The sequence below is a fragment of the Arachis hypogaea genome, chromosome 10 (genome assembly GCF_003086295.3).
Source record: "Arachis hypogaea cultivar Tifrunner chromosome 10, arahy.Tifrunner.gnm2.J5K5, whole genome shotgun sequence".
Taxonomy (NCBI): domain Eukaryota; kingdom Viridiplantae; phylum Streptophyta; class Magnoliopsida; order Fabales; family Fabaceae; genus Arachis; species Arachis hypogaea.
In genome coordinates, this window is record NC_092045.1 from 30,816,310 (window position 1) to 30,832,884 (window position 16,575).

Consider the following 16,575-nt stretch of genomic DNA (forward strand, 5'->3'; position numbering starts at 1 on the left):
TGCTTCTGAGCAACGACCTAACTTTAGCGCAATAATGTCTTTGATTCATGTCATGGGGGTTCCACTATATTTTTATGTTGGTTGTCGAAAATCTAACACAACCCTCCTCCTTTATCCGAGTTTGGGACCGGCTATATACCACAAATGTAACATACGCGGAGTTATCCGACTCATGTTAAAATAATTTTTTTTACTGTAAAAAATTAGAGGATCCAATTTCTATATTTAAAAAAATATTAAAATATAAATTTGCAAATTTGCATGTTTTAAAAATAAAAAATAAAAGTCACAAATTTAATTTTTATATTTATAATTTTTATATAAAAAAATACACTAAATTTTAATATTATTAAAAAACGTCACTGAAAACACAACATCAAAATTAAAAGACGAGTTTAGAAAGCCATCAATCTTGTAGGATAGAATCATTCTTCTTTTCTGGACATGTAGAGTATGAAAGAATTCGATAATGATAGAAAGAAAAAAAATTCATCAGAATTTGTGTTATTTAATATTTATTAATTATTATAATAATTAATAAATATTAAATAAAATATAAGATAATTTTCTAAACTGTAATATAAAAATATAAGATAATTAAAATTTATTTTATATTACTTCAAAAATGATTAAAATTATTATATTAAAATTTTATTAAATTATTTTGTTAAAAATATTATTATATAAAAAAGTAAATTGAAAAATAAATAAATAAATCATGAGACACAATGCCGCAATAAATTAAAAGCGACTTCTATTAATGGGGTTTTATTTTTTATTTCTTTTCATAAAAGATATGCATATTCCTTTTTTTTATTCAAAACAATTTTCTTAAAAAAATTTGAAAAATAAAAAATTCAATATTTTTATATATTATATATAATATTTTAAATAAATTAGATTTTTATAAATATTTTAAGAAAAATTTACATTATAATATAATAATTTAACAAAATAATTTGTTAATAAAATTTTAATATAACAATTTAATTATTTTTTAAGTATTATAAAATAAAATATAATTATTTTATATTTTTATGTTGTAATTTAAAATATTATTTTAATATAATTTTTTAATATTATAAAAAATTTATTGCATGATAATTAACCTTATAAATAAAAAAGATTTATATTTTATATATTTATATATTTTATATTTATTAGAAAGAAGCCTTCCATCTATATATGGCGTTTGAAAACTTCTACTCACTAAATAATTTACATGTTGACCGAAGGGGACAAATAGTTAAATATTAATTGAATCATTCAAACTAAAGAAGATTATATATTTTGAGGATTACCAAATAACACCACCTTGCCATGGCCCACTGTTCGGGGAAAAAAACTTGTCTATCTAAAACCCTTTTTTTTTTTGGTGACTATCTAAAACCCTTTGTAACCAGACAACAACCCCGGAGAAAACTTAATATAAATTGACAATTTATTTTCAATCTCCCAAGTCAAAGAAGTTGAATTAATGGAAAAAGTAAAGAAGCAGCATCACCAAACACTAGCTTTCATCTTCTTGTTGATTATCCTATTGTCTTTAACAAACAAGTCAGGATCGTCGTCATCGGAGTTATCAAAAGCTCGGAAGCATCACTTTGTTCTAGTGCATGGATCATGCCACGGAGCATGGTCATGGTACAAGGTTATTACACTTCTCAAATCGTGGGGTCACAGTGTGACTGCCTTAGACTTGGCAGCTTCAGGGGTCAACCAAAAGAAGGCTTTGGAGCTTAAATCAATTTCTGAGTACTTTGAACCTTTGAGTGAGTTCATGGCTTCATCAGTGGGTAAAGGTGAAAGAGTGGTTCTTGTTGGTCATAGCCTTGGTGGCTTGGCCATATCCCATGCCATGGAGCATTTTCCTCACAAGATTTCTGTGGCTGTCTTTGTCACAGCTATGATGCCTGGTCCAACACTCAACATATCCACCCTCAATCAGAAGGTAACTTCATGTCTTCTTTGCTCTACTTATTCTTCTTTGTCTTTCTTGTTCAATTTAAGCAATTGGGAGGAAAAATTGAATTGTGACTAAAAGACTTAAGTAGGACAAACATACATCTGTTAGAAGTAAAAGCATGATGAAAGAATATAGTGATGAATATGAGAGTTTGACCAAATACTACGGGCATTTTGTGATTTCTTTTTTTTTTTTTTAACTTTTGACTATTGATACTTTGTGTGTTTTTTTAAAGGCATTAAGCAAATTACAACCGCTACTGGATAATCATTACACTTACGATGAAGGACCTAATAAATCGGCCACAACATTTGTATTTGGACCAAAATTTCTTGCATCTAAAGTGTATCAACTCAGTCCAGACCAGGTTACTCTCCAAATTTTAAATTCTCTTGTTATAATTCGTTAGAGATATATTTTTTTATGCATCTCTTTTTATGAACTTAAACTTTTAGATAAATAATTTTATAATATGATATCATAATAAGAGCCCGAATCCTAACCCAATGATAGAGGCTGATGATGATGAAGTGATTGGACTGAAAAGGGTGAGGAAGTCATCCGTGTGGTTGAAAGACTAAAAAACATAAAAAAGGTGTACTGTAGGAGAATATTAGAAGAGGGTAATGTCAGAAGTTAGTTACGTAACAACTTGACATGAGATTTATAAGGGAAGGAGTGAGTTTAAGGGAGTCATGCTTATTCTTGTAAACATTTGGATTGGAGTGCATCCCTCACTCGAAAAGGGACTCTTTGTTTCTCACATACTAATCATATCTTTCATATAATTGCATTTTCTATTCTCTGCATCATTCTTCTGCATAATTTCTGATCATTACTATTCTATCATCATTGTCCTACTTGCGAATTGAATTAGCAACTATTAACTGGTGTTTTCATTGAGAGAAGCAGCTGCTGCAATGGTGGACAGAACTCGACTCAATCGTTTGGAGGAGCTCACGATCTCGAACAAGTAAGAAGTAGCCACTCTGCATCGTGGGTTGGCTTAAGTCAATGAGAGGATCACGGAGACCTAGCTTCAACTAACCACCATCGAAAAGTTGTTCTGCGACAGCATGAAGATGAAAACCCAAGTTGGATATTGTAGCCATTCAGGGGATGAGGTGATGGATAGCCCCATGTTAGGTTCAGTAAGCGTTAACTTGGAGTTGCTGTGGTCTCACAAGTTGAAGGTGGCTGATCTACCCATGTTTAAAGGCGATGGGTAGAGGATTGGGTGGTTAGAGCAAAGCAATACCTTTAAACTTTTGTCATTCTGACTGAGTAGAGGATCAAGGTGTTATAATTCCATCTGGTGGGAGCGGCCTACGCCTGGTATCGGTGGGGTAGGGGGAGGCGGAAGGGTTTAACAACAATATTGCTTATATCTGGGAGACTTTTCTCGATGGCATGAATATCAAGTTTGGGAAGAATGTGTTATATGACCCTTAGGTAGCGTTTGTTTTGACGTATTGGGACAGAGACCGAGAGACTGAGACACAGTATCATGTTTGTTGGCTTAGAGACTGGTACTAAAATTTTTGTTTCTGTCTCTAAAATTCTCTAAAATTTTAGTATTTCAGTACTTCCAAAAAGTAGGGACACAGGAGACAGAGACAGAAACTGAAATTTTAATAACATTTTATACCTAAAATACCCTCATTTCAATTAATTAATTTCAATTTTATCCTTTGTGCAAATTAAATTAAAGTTTTATTCTTGTTTCAATTTCTGTCTCTCACTTTACACCAAATAGAATACTGAAATTTATTTCGATCTCTGTCTCTTAGTTTCTGTCTCTCAGTCTCAGTCTTTCAGTCTCTATTTCTCTATCAAACGCTACCTTAAGGAACTGAAACAAGGAGGATCGATGGAAGATGAGTACCAAGTTCGATTTGAGAAACTTACTAAGAGAGTTTCAGGATGGGTTAAGTACTTTTTTCGTCCCTAAGGTCTTACGTCAAAATCAAAATCGTTCCTGACTTTTTTTTCTTATTAAAATCATCTATCCTCAACGTTACAAAACGTTATAAAATCATCTTTTTGTCCATAAACAACATTTTTGAAGCGATTTTGCCCTTAAAAAATATCCTTTCCCTCACCACTAACCTCCAACCCCCTTCATCATCGTCATCATTGAGCCTCTTTCTCGTTCTCTTTCTCTTAGACTCCTACTCTCCCTCAACACTAACCCCTAACCCCTTCATCATCATCATCACCGAACCTCTTTCTCTTTCTCTTTGTCCCAAACTCCTACTCTCCTTCACCACTAACCTCCACTCATCTTCTTCTCATCACCATCACCATCACCATCACCATTATCACAATAACAAAGATTGAATCACACACAAATTAAAGAATCACAAAACAAAAAGACTTCATCCAGTAGAAGCTTCTTTAACAGCTTGAACCATAGGCGGTTATTGCTGCTGTCGGAGGAGGAGCTGCAAAGATAGTGGCGGCGCTGTGAACGACACGGTGGAGGAGAGAGGCATCGACGACGAAGCAGATCCGGTCTCCATTCTGTCCAAAGATACGGTAGTCGTCGAAGAGAGTTCCACGGTGGAATTGAATGACGAATTGAAAGCGCTTCTTGAGAAGAAGGTTATGGGATTGAGAAATGAGGGAACCACGGAGAGGGGGCTGTTGCGAACAGAAAGGAGATGCCAACAGAGGAAAAAACAAAAAGGTTTTGGCTAAGGCATGGTGCTGTCTGTGAAAGAGGAGAAGATGTGGTTAACTTGGTCAAAATAACAGTTTGTTATTTCCTAAATTTAAGCTAAACCTCTGCTCCCTTTTTTCTTCCTTTTACTTGATTTTCTGGATTTCAATTTATTCTTCATTCTTTTATTTTTTTCTAATTTTCTTTCTTTTGTATCACTTTCTTTTGATTTACTATCTCTTTTCCTCTGTTATTATTGTTGTTGTTGTTGATTTTGGGAAGAATTAAGGTTAGACTTGTGATCGTTTTGTTGTAGTAAGAGAAGAAAAGGCCATGGCAGTGGTGTGATGGAGGTAGAAGGAGTGTTGAGGGTGGGAAGTAAATGGCAGAGGTAGAAAATGAAAGGAAGAGACACTACGATTTCGATTTTCTTTCCTTGCTTGCTTTCTCTCTTCTTCGTTCTTCCTTTTTTCTTTTTTCTTTTCTTAATTTTTAAAGAACATATACATGACTTCTTCCTTTTTAATTTTTTTTATTTATGTTGTTGCTAATTTTGTAGTTGTTGTTGTTGCTGGATTGTTGATTTATTTTGTGGTTATGGCGTAGCGATGGTGATGATGATGCAGAGGTTAGTGGTGAGGGTGGAGAGAGTTTTTTATTTTTATTTAAGGGTAAAACTATCCAAAAAATATTGTTTATGACAAAAAAATGATTTTATAACATTTTGTAACGTTGAGGATGATTTTAACAAGAAAAAAAGATTGGGGATGATTTTTATTTTGACCTAAAATCTTAGGGACGAAACAAGTACTTAACCCTTTCAGGATTGAGTGAGGAAATGATCGTGTCGCTGTTTGTTGCTAGGCCTCAAGAGCACCTGAAATGTGAATTGCTTTTGGCCTCAACCCTCTTCTAACATTATTTAGGCAGTATCCATAGCAAAATTGCATGAATAGAAACACTCCATGATGCTGGGTTTCACAAAGAACAGTGGGAGCAGGTCCAACTCATCCTTTAGCACACCCACATGATTTGTCCCACAAAGAACACTGAATCCCATTGGCACGAACCAGAAATACTGTAATCCAAGCACTCACTCTGCAACATCTTTCCCACATACATCACAAGCTTCTTCTCCCTCACCTAAATCGAACTCAGCATCATTTAGAAAGCTTAGTAGTGCAGACATTCTGTAAGAAGAGAAAATGGTCTGTGTTATTATTGTGATGAAAAATACACCCCAGGACACTGTTGCAGGGCAACCTATCAGCTATTCGTCAGAGAGGAGGAGCTCCGTGAGTTGTTGCAAGAGACAACAGACGTGATAGGTGGCAATCCCAGTTTTGAGTTGGAAGAAGAGGAGGAAGGAGACACCCAAGCACTACGAATCTGCCTTAATGCCCTTGAAGGCAAATTTCATTCGGAAACTCTTCGGGTTCCAGTTACCCATGCTAATCAACCCCTAATGATTTTAATTGATAGAGGAAGAACACTCAATTTTGTTAAGAGTTCTATAGCCAGGAATTTAAATATGGTCCTTACCCTAACCAAAACTCTCCAAGTGATGGTAGGAAATTGAGACTCAATCAATTGCGGAGCTAAATGTTAGGAATTACCCTTAGTGGTGCATGGATACGATTTTGCAGTAGACGCATATGTCCTGGACTTGAAGGGAGCAGATGTAGTTCTAGGTCTAAATTGGATTATAAGGTTGGGCACCATCCAGATCAACTATATGGAGCTATTCATGAAATTCAAAGTCATGGGTAAATGGATAATCTTCAAAGGGGAGCGCTTGTTGAAGGAGGCTAGCCTTAATTCCAGGGAGTTGAGAAAGCTTAATGATAGCAAGGCTATTGCTTCTATGTTCCACTTGGAAGTTATGCAGTCTGAAGGCGGATAGAAGGGCAGAGTCGAGGAAGAAGATGTGAACCGGATCCTCGAGGATTCTCGGAGGTGTTTGCGGAATCACCCAATTACTGCCACAGAGATCAATGGATCACCCTATCCATCTAGTTCCAGGTGTTGTGCCAGTCAGTATTCAACCTTATAAGTATCCTTACTTCCAAAAAGAGATGGAGAGGCTAGTAGAAGAAACGCTACAAGTGGGAGTTATAAGAGACAACTAAAGCACATTCTCAAGCCCAGTGCTTCTGGTAAAAAAAGAAACATGGGGATGGAAATTTTATGTGGATTATAGGGCCATAAAATTGATTATGATGAAAGATAAGTTCCCGATACCCACCATCGATGAGATACTGGATGAATTGCATGGTGCTGTTTATTTTTCTAAAATTGATCTGCGAAGCAGTTACCATCAAATAAGGATCAGGGAAGAAGATATTGACAAAACGACTTTTTAGACACATGTTGGGCACTATTATCATGCCTTTCGATATGAAAAACGCACCTTCCATCTTTCAAGTTACCATGAATCGAATCTTTCAACCATTTCTAAAATGCTTTATAGTAGTATTTTTCAATGATATCCTGGTATACAACTGCACTAGGGAAGAACATGTAGAGCACTTAACCCAAGCCTTACAAGTGTTAAAAGATAATCTCTTTTTTACAAAGAGTTGCAAATACTCTTTCTCACAGCAGTAAGTTGAATATTTAGGCCATGTTATCTCTGGCAAAGGGGTCAAGGTGGATTCATCCAAGATTAAGGCAATTCTTGCCTGGCCAGTGCCTAAGTCACTCAAGAAGTTGCATGGTTTTTCGGAATTGACAGGATAATATTGCAAATTCGTGGCTAAATATGCCCACTTGGCCTTTCCTTTAATAGAGCTCTTGAAGAACAATGCTTTCCAATGGACTAATGTAACAGACCAAACTTTTCATCAGTTGAAATAATTGATGACCCATACCCCTATGCTTGCACTTTCCAATTTTTCTAAGGCATTTGTGGTTAAGAATGATGCCTCAAGCACCGCGTGGGAGCAGTCTTGTGTCAAGGTCACCCGATAGCCTGCTTTAGCAAGAAGTTTGGGGTTAGATTAGCACAAGCCTAAGCCTATGTAAGGGAGTTGTATGCAATAGCACAAGTCGTAGCAAAGTGGCGGCATTACCTTTTAGGCCAAAAATTTACTATCAAGATTGATCATCAGGGGCTCTGTCAGCTAATGACATAGGTAACACTTATCCCGAAGCAGCAACACTACCTCTGAAATTGCTTGGTTATGTAATACCATTACTATCAGAATGTTACACTTCTAGCTGCGCTACTCTGATAACATACAAGACTTCTTCTACAAGTAACTTACTAATATATCAGACATACATATTGTTACAAATCACGACTCCTATCCCTCTTACAAAAATATATAACAAGGCGAGGAAAAAATTATAACTAAGATATATGCAACACAATCAGATGCGTAGCAGAAACTCCTTAAACTCCTCATTCATCCTGAAAAGAGAATATGTAGGGGTGAAAACCTAACCACACGGTTTCACCATATAAGTTTTAGAATTGTCATAAGAATATATGTAAAAGAAAATTATTTTCAACTGCAGTGATTATCGCTCCTCTTATGAATCTTTTTGAAAACCAACAGTCAGTTATCCAAAAATCTAAATTCATATTTTATTTATAAAAACTCCAAACCAAACATAGTATACTCTAACATTCCACTAATTACCAGAGAACCATTCTAATCAAACTTACCAAGACATATAACGTATCCAAATCATGGTCCCCGGCACAACAATCACGGCCTCCGGCCTGAAACACAATCAATCAACACTCAACTGCTATAATCTGAACCAACCAGTCACAAACACAAGTAATGAAGTTCAAACACAATCAAGAGCAATTACAACAAGTATGGCAATTAGCAATTAAATATAAGTATTCACATAGGTAAATCAAATACAATAGACACACCCAAACAATGTCAAATAGATGCATATGATGCATGCTTATCCTACTGGCCATGAGCTCACGTGTCAGTTTCACATAGGTAAACCGAATACAATAGACACACCCAAATAATATCAAATAGATGCATATGATGCATGCTTATCCTACTGGCCATGAGCTCACGTGTCGGTTAAACTATCAGAACCTGATACATCCGGTAGCTAACCCAGATATCATCTCTCAACACAAAGGAAATCTTCAACATTACAAAAGGGAATTCTCAACCTTCCAATCTGAGAGAGACTGTGATGTATCAATAGAAAATCTTCAACCTAACTCGTTCATACCACAGCCAGAAATTAAATCGAAAGAAATTCTCAACCTTCTCCATTTAATTCTCCAATATAACAAGAGAGGGAATCTTCAATCCCACTTGCCCACTATAAGAAAAAAGGGAATTCTTAATCTCAACTTGTCTATGATAGCAAGAGAAAGAATCCTCAATCTTAACTTGCCTATTCATGAGCGGGACAAAGCCACCATCCTCACCACATCAATCCAAATATCATTTCAATCAAACACAATCAAACATAATCTTAACCATAACAAAAAATTGAATTAATAATACAGAATTGAAGCAAAGAGAATTCTCAACCTTCTATTCAACTCTCTGATATGACAAGAGAGAGAATCATCAATCTCAAGCTTGTCCACGCAACAAGAGAGGGGATCCTCAATTTCAACTTGTCTATCGCTACAAGAGAGAAAATCCTCAATCTCAACTAGCTTATTCCCAAAATCCTGATATTAAAAATTAATTAACTTTTTGAATCTTTAACTAAATAAATAAATCTCTTTCGTTGTTAGTCAAAAATAAATAAGTAAATCACAAACCCATTTCTCAAATCAACCAAAATCATAAAACTCATTTTCATTACTTTATTTTTTATTAAAAATCCTTAAAACCACATCTTTAATTTGAATCAATTCAATAAAACTCATTTCCATGCGATCAAGCACCCAAAACATATTTCTTTTTATAATTAACTAAACCAAAATAAATTAAATATTCAATTTACTTCTATTACTTTAGTTTCCTCAAAAACTCTGGAAAAACATAGTCTTTAAACCAAAATTAGTCAGCATTTTCGTTCAATCAAATACCCAAAACATATTTTCAACTTTATTTCTTTAGTACAAGACTTTCCCAAAAAAGAATGACTTAAAATCATTTCTTTTCACCAATCAAATTCAAATGATTTAAATCCACTCGAATTGAATAATCTATTTCATTTTTTTAAATTCATTTAAATACTTATAAAAATTTTGGCAGCATCTCCTCTAAAATTCGGCCTTTGCCATGCTTCAAGGGTCCCAACCAAATCATTTCTCAACCCTTTTCAACAGTTTCAAGACCAAATTATTCCTCAATAAAACATACAATTCAGATTTCTAAATACAAAACCATTTTTCAATATAAGCATACAAATCAGATTCCAAATCAAGCTTTATTAACTACCACAATGCCAACTCAATCAATCAATAATTCAATAGACCAAACAATTAAATTAATCCAAAACAACTCAGTCAATCCATAAGACTCACATAATCACCAAATATATAGTTTTTACATCAATATTGACTTATAACAATTCCATAATATAAAATAATTTTTAAGAAAAATTCCTACCTCGATCGCAACCTAACTAGATGACAAACTCCCCTTTATACTTATTTACGAAGCAGCAACGTCAAATCTGACCATCCCCACAACAGCAACAACCATTTAAACGCTGCATGAAAGAATCGTAGATCAACCCTAAGATATTAACGTCGCCAAAACCTAAGAAACATATAACATAATGGCAACTAAAAGGGTTTTAGAGTAAGACAACTTACTGTACTTAGAGAAGAACCAAACAACGGATCAGCTGCAGCTCCGGTGATGACTTTCAGCGAGCAGAACGATAACATAGAGTTTCAATGAGGACAGAAAACCTCAGCGGCAACAAGTGATGACAACAATATCCCCAGAAATTGAAAGAATGGAAACCAAACACAGTAACACCCTTACCAACGGCAGTAGCGTTAGCTCAACCAGTTCCAGCGGTGTTTTTCGGCCATCATAGCGCCGTTCCTGGCAGTCAAAAATGGTGGTGAGGTTTCCTCCTCCTGTACAGCACCCGCAATAGCAACCTCTCTGTTCCATCTCTCCCATTCGAGCTCCTCCTCCCGGCGACTCTAACGGCAGTAGCGGAGGAGCAATGACTCGACGACGAAGCTAGAAACCGCGAGTGAGAACAGCGGCACGGAACAGCTCCCTCCATTGATTTCTCTCTCTCTCTCTCTCTCTCTCTCTCTCTCTCTCTTGCTCTCTCTCTCCTCGAGCTACTCAGCAGCTCGTGTTCCTTTCTCTCTCGATGACGGTGATGACCTCAATGGTGGTAGCTAGGGCGACGACATGCACGGTGACGGCTTATCACAGTAGCAGCGGTGCACAACAATGGCGCCTCCTCTTCCTCTCTCTTGTGTTTGTCTCTCTCTTCTTCTTGCTCTAAATAATTTTTTGATTATTCTCCACATACAAGTCATTTTTTGATATAAGTCTATACAAGTCATTTATATTTATGTGCACACATTCTTCTTCGTGCCGTTACTGCACGTTCTTCTTCTTCTTCTTCTTCGTTATTTTTCTTTTTCATTATCGCCGTCACCAACACCACCTCCTCTTCCTCCTGCTCTTCCTCCTTCTTTTTTCATTAGAATTTATTCTCCTCCTTCCTTTTCCTTCTTCTGCTCCATCATCACTTATCTCATTGTTGAAGATAATGAATAATTCAATTTCAAATTGTCAATTGAATCAAAACAAAATTGATTATTATTTTGAATCCAATCAAGTGGCAGAGGTGTGGTTCAATTCTAGTTTATTTTTTCGTTAGTAGTTTATGATTCTGTAGGTGAATAATGTTTCATTATTGATGGTTTGAATTGAATGTAATGTAAAAGCTCTGCATTAAAGAAAATATTTTTCTGTATTTGCAGCTAATTTGAATGTAACACAAAGATATTTGGGTGTAACACGAAGATATTTGAGTGTATTTTTTAAGAATTTTTGGTATATGTGGTGGACGAAATTGTGATCATCAACAATGGCTCCAAAGACTTGGTAGTGCTCTCAAACATGAATCACACTTAGTCACAACTCCGCACAACTAACCAACAAGTGTACTGGGTTGTCCAAGTAATACCTTACGTGAGTAAGGGTCGATCCTACGGAGATTGTTGGTATGAAGCAAGCTATGGTCATCTTGTAGATCTCAGTCAGGCGAATTCAACTCTATTAAGAAATTATAGTATATGAAAATAAATAAATAAAAAAGGATAGAGTTACTCATGTAATTCAATGGTGGGAATTTCAGATAAGTGTGTGGAGGTGCTTGTCCCTGTTAGATCTCCAAACTTAGAAATCTTTAATGCTTGGACTCTAACAAACAAAAAATGCATATGAAAAACAAGAAAATACACAAAATAAGAAAACATCAAGATCAAACAAGAAGACTTACCAAGAACAACTTGAAGATCATGAAGAACACTATGAATGCATGAATTTTCAAAAAATGCATAATAATTTTAAAAACATGCAATTGACACCAAACTTAAAAATTGACTCAAGACTCAAACAAGAAACACAAATATTTTTGATTTTTTTCTAATTTTTTTGTATTTTATTTTATTTTTTCGAAAAACATATAGGAAAAAGAAAATAAGAAATTCAAAATCTTTAAGAAGAATTCCAGGAATCTTTTAATATTAGCCCAAAGCTCCAATCAAAGGGTTGGACATAGCTTAATAGCCAGTCAGCTTTAGGATGGAATTACATGCATTGTGGTGATTAGTTGAAGACCAATTCCAAAGGAGTTTGAATATGACTTTGCAGCCAGCCAAGATTCAACATGCTTCATGAAACTCTGGAATCCATTCTTAAATGTTTTGAAGCCATAGAATGATTTATTTTAAAAAAAATTCAAAAATAGGAATAAATTTTTTTTGAAAGATTTTTGAAAAGTTTTTAAAAAGAAAATTACATAATCTGAGCAACAAGATGAACCGTCAGTTGTCCATACTCGAACAATGGCTCCAAAGACTTGGTAGCGCTCTCAAATATGAATCACACTTAATCACAACTCCGCACAACTAACCAGCAAGTGTACTGGGTCGTCCAAGTAATACCTTACGTGAGTAAGGGTCGATCTCACGGAGATTGTTGGTATGAAGCAAGCTATGGTCATCTTGTAGATCTCAGTCAGGCGGATTCAACTCTATTAAGAAATTATAGTATATGAAAATAAATAAATAAAAAAGGATAGAGTTACTCATGTAATTCAATGGTGGGAATTTCAGATAAGTGTGTGGAGGTGCTTGTCCCTGTTGGATCTCTGCTTTCCTACTGTCTTCCTTCAATCTTTCTTACTTCTTTCCATGGTAAGCTATACGTAGGGCATCACCGTTGTCAATGGCTACATCCCGTCCTCTCAGTGAAAATGGTCCAAATGCTCTGTCACAGCACGGCTAATCATCTGTCGGTTCTCGATCATGTTGGAATAGAATCCCTTGATTCTTTTGCGTTTGTCATCACGCCCAACAATCGCGAGTTTGAAGCTCGTCACAGTCATTCAATCCCGGAATCCTACTCGGAATACCACAGACAAGGTTAGACTTTCCGGATTCCCATGAATGCCGCCATCAATTCTAGCTTATACCACAAAGATTCTGATTAAGGAATCCAAGAGATATGCGCCCGGTCTAAGGTAGAACGGAAGTGGTTGTCAGTCACGCGCGTTCATAGGTGAGAATGATGATGAGTGTCACAGATCATCACATTCATCAAGTTGCAGTGCAACGAATATCTTAGAATAGGAATAAATCGAATTGGATAGAAAATAGTAGTAATTGCATTAAAACTTGAGGTACAGCAGAGCTCCACACCCTTAATCTATGGTGTGTAGAAACTCCACCGTTGAAAATACATAAGTGAAAGGTCCAGGCATGGCCGAATGGCCAGCCCCCAAACGTGATCACAGGATCAAAAATACAATCCAAGATGAAAATACAATAGTAAAATGTCTTATTTATAATAAACTAGCTACTTAGGGTTTACAGAAGTAAGTAATTGATGCAGAAATCCACTTCTGGGGCCCACTTGGTGTGTGCTTGGGCTGAGCTTGAATGTTACACGTGCAGAGACTTTTATTGGAGTTGAACGCCAAGTTGTAACGTGTTTCTGGCATTCAACTCTGGTTCGTGACGTGTTTCTGGCGTTTGACTCCAGGATGCAGCATGGAACTGGCGTTGAGCTCTAGTTTACATCATCTAATTACGAATAAAGTATGGACTATTATATATTGTTGGAAAGCTCTGAATGTCTACTTTCTAACGCCGTTGAGAGCGCATCATTTGGATTTCTGTAGCTCCAGAAAATCTATTTTGAGTGCAGGGAGGTCAGATTCCAACAGCATCAGCAGTCCTTTGTCAGCCTCCTATCAGAGTTTTGCTCAGGTCCCTCAATTTCAGCCAGAAAATATCTGAAATCACAGAAAAACACACAAAATCTTAGTAAAGTCCAGAAATGTGAATTTAGCATAAAAACTAATGAAAACATCCCTAAAAGTAACTAGATCATACTAAAAACTTCCTAAAAACAATGCTAAAAAGTGTATAAATTATCCGCTCATCAATATGCATGTGTGCTGATAAGTTTTGCATAATTTAAAACTCTTCTTCTCCATCCTCCTCATCTTCTGTTGCTTCTTCTTCTTCTTCTTCTTTTATCTTCTCAAGTTTCTCCTTGTTTTACTCTTAACAAGAATAAAAATAAAAAAATCAAACAAAGAAGAAGAAGAAACACATAATACTGAAAAATTGCTTGGAAGAAGATGAACTTACATTCATTCAACTAAAAAAAAGAAAGAAATGAGGAAAAAAAAGAAAAAATGCAGCGTTAGAGGAAACATTTTTGGTATTTGCAGCAAATTTGGGTGTAACACGAAGATATTTGAGTGTAACACAATGATATTCGAGTGTATTGTTTAAGAATTTTTGGTGTATGTGTGCTGATAAGTTCTGCATAATTCAAAAATCTTCCTCTTCCTCCTCCTCATTTTCTGTTGCTTCTTCTTCTTTTTTCCATCATCATCACCATCTTCTTATTTTTTTTCTTATTCGTCTTTTTCTTTTTATTTTACATTCTCAAGTTTCTTCTTATTTTACTCTTTTAACAAGAATAAAAACAAAAAAATCAAACAAAGAAGAAGAAGAAACACATAATGCTGCAAAATTACTTGGAACAGGATGAACTTACATTCATTCAACTAAAAGAAAGAAAGAAATAAGGAAAAGAAGAAGAAGAAAAAATGCAGCATTAGAGGAAATATTTTTCTGTATTTGCAATAAATTTGGGTGTAACACGAAGATATTTAGGTGTAACACGAAGATATTCGAGTGTATTGTTTGAGAATTTCCGGTATATGTGTACTCATAAATTCTGCATAATTCAAAACTCTTCCTCTTCCTCTTCCTCCTCCTCATCTTCTGCTTCTTCTTCTTCATCTTCTTATTTTATATTCTTATAATTCTTCTTGGGAGGAAAAAATCAAACAAAGAAGAAAAAAATATATAATGTTGCAAAATCAATAGATAGAGGAGCCAAAAAATACAGCAACAACAACAACAATAAAAAAACGACGATGAAGATGAAACACGTGAAGAAAAAGGAAGAGAAATGCAAAGAAAAAGGAAAAGAAAAAGGAAGAGGGAGAGGAAGAAGAGGAGGAACGCGGGATACAAAGAGGAACAACGTGATTTCACGCGCGTATTATGTAAGTGACTTATATGACTTGTATAGCCAAAAAGACTTGTATGTAACAGTAGTCATAATATTTTTTGTCTAAATATAAATATTTATTGAAGTGTAAATAAATTTTGTCAAAATAAGAAGTGATAAATTTATCTTTAACTAAAACGTTGAAATACATCTATCCTTATGGTACATGATAAGTAACATCTTAATTATACCTCCATTAAATAATCTAAAAATTATACAATTTCAACGAAAATTTATCATATTCTATTTAAAAAAAATAATAAAAATCAAACCTTTTATGTAATTATTTGTATTTTTATTTGCATAATCTTAATTGTGCATGCCCTATAATTAGCATTATTAACTTTGAAAAATGACATAGATAAAAACAACTATATCTTATTTTTTTTCAACATGTTTATTAATCTGCTTCGACATAAATCTAAAATGTGCTCTTAGATAAAGCAGTGATCGACTACTTCAATTTGTATTTACAGGATTGGAATCTAGCAACAACATTGATGAGACCATTGAGACTGTTCAGCAACGAAGATATGACAAAAGTGTTAATTCTGTCACACACAAAATATGGGTCCGTAAGTCGCGTCTTTATTGTGTCTGAAAAAGATCTTGTAGTCACTCCAAATATTCAACGATGGATGATTAAGCACAATCCCCCTAATCTCGTGGTTGAGATTGCTGGATCAGATCACATGATCATGATGTCCAAGCCCATACACTTTTGCCTTCAACTGCAATCCATTGCTGCTAATTATGATTGATTAACATACATAGTTATGCTTTATAATAATACAATACAACACTCCTTGCTAAATATTACATGAGGCATGTGACAAATAAATAAAAAAATCCATGCCTTGTTATTATGGTGTTTAGAAACACGTTACAAATAATTTGGCTTCTTCTAAGATTATTTTATAGAAGAAAAAAAATTTCTTCAGTTAAGTTTAGGAAGCCGTCAATCGAATATGATAGTCACTCTAAAGTTTTTGATGTGTTCGTTTTAATGTTTAAGTTTTAGACTTCTTTTATAAGATTTTTATTTTTTTGGTACAATTAACATAATCCGTTTTCCAAAGTGTTTTGGTATAGTTTTTAGAAACACTCACTCTATCACTATAGTCGTCTTGTTTCTGAAGGCGTTTTTTTTTTGTCAGAAACAGGATAAAAAAACTTAAAGAAAGAGAGATCGTTACAATCTA

General features: G+C 34.9%; 1 protein-coding gene across 3 annotated transcripts; it reads left to right on the plus strand.

Annotated features, from left to right (window-relative positions):
* Positions 1-1,356: 1,356 nt before the first annotated feature.
* Positions 1,357-16,372, plus strand: LOC112715510 (methyl jasmonate esterase 1). Of its 3 annotated transcripts, XR_011866554.1 has the most exons (4): positions 1,358-1,951; positions 2,202-2,333; positions 11,536-15,368; positions 15,850-16,372. XR_011866554.1 is itself a non-coding variant. In XM_025767285.3 (3 exons), exons 1-3 carry the CDS (start codon positions 1,478-1,480, stop codon positions 2,948-2,950), a joined length of 678 nt encoding a protein of 225 aa, XP_025623070.1. In that variant the 5' UTR covers positions 1,357-1,477; the 3' UTR covers positions 2,951-10,053. The 3 variants fall into 3 exon arrangements, 2 of the variants coding, with proteins under 2 accessions (XP_025623070.1, XP_025623069.1); XM_025767285.3 differs by lacking the exons at positions 11,536-15,368; positions 15,850-16,372 and adding an exon at positions 2,879-10,053 and having other exon boundaries at positions 1,357-1,951; XM_025767284.3 differs by lacking the exon at positions 11,536-15,368 and having other exon boundaries at positions 1,359-1,951.
* Positions 16,373-16,575: the final 203 nt, after the last annotated feature.

Bases quoted from the DNA above. Each gene is read 5' to 3' on its own strand.
- LOC112715510 (XM_025767284.3), top strand. From the start codon at position 1,478: ATGGAAAAAGTAAAGAAGCAGCATCACCAAACACTAGCTTTCATCTTC. The intron at 1,952-2,201 runs GTAACTTCATGT...GTTTTTTTAAAG, and splicing joins TATCCACCCTCAATCAGAAG to GCATTAAGCAAATTACAACC. The intron at 2,334-15,849 runs GTTACTCTCCAA...TTGTATTTACAG, and splicing joins ATCAACTCAGTCCAGACCAG to GATTGGAATCTAGCAACAAC.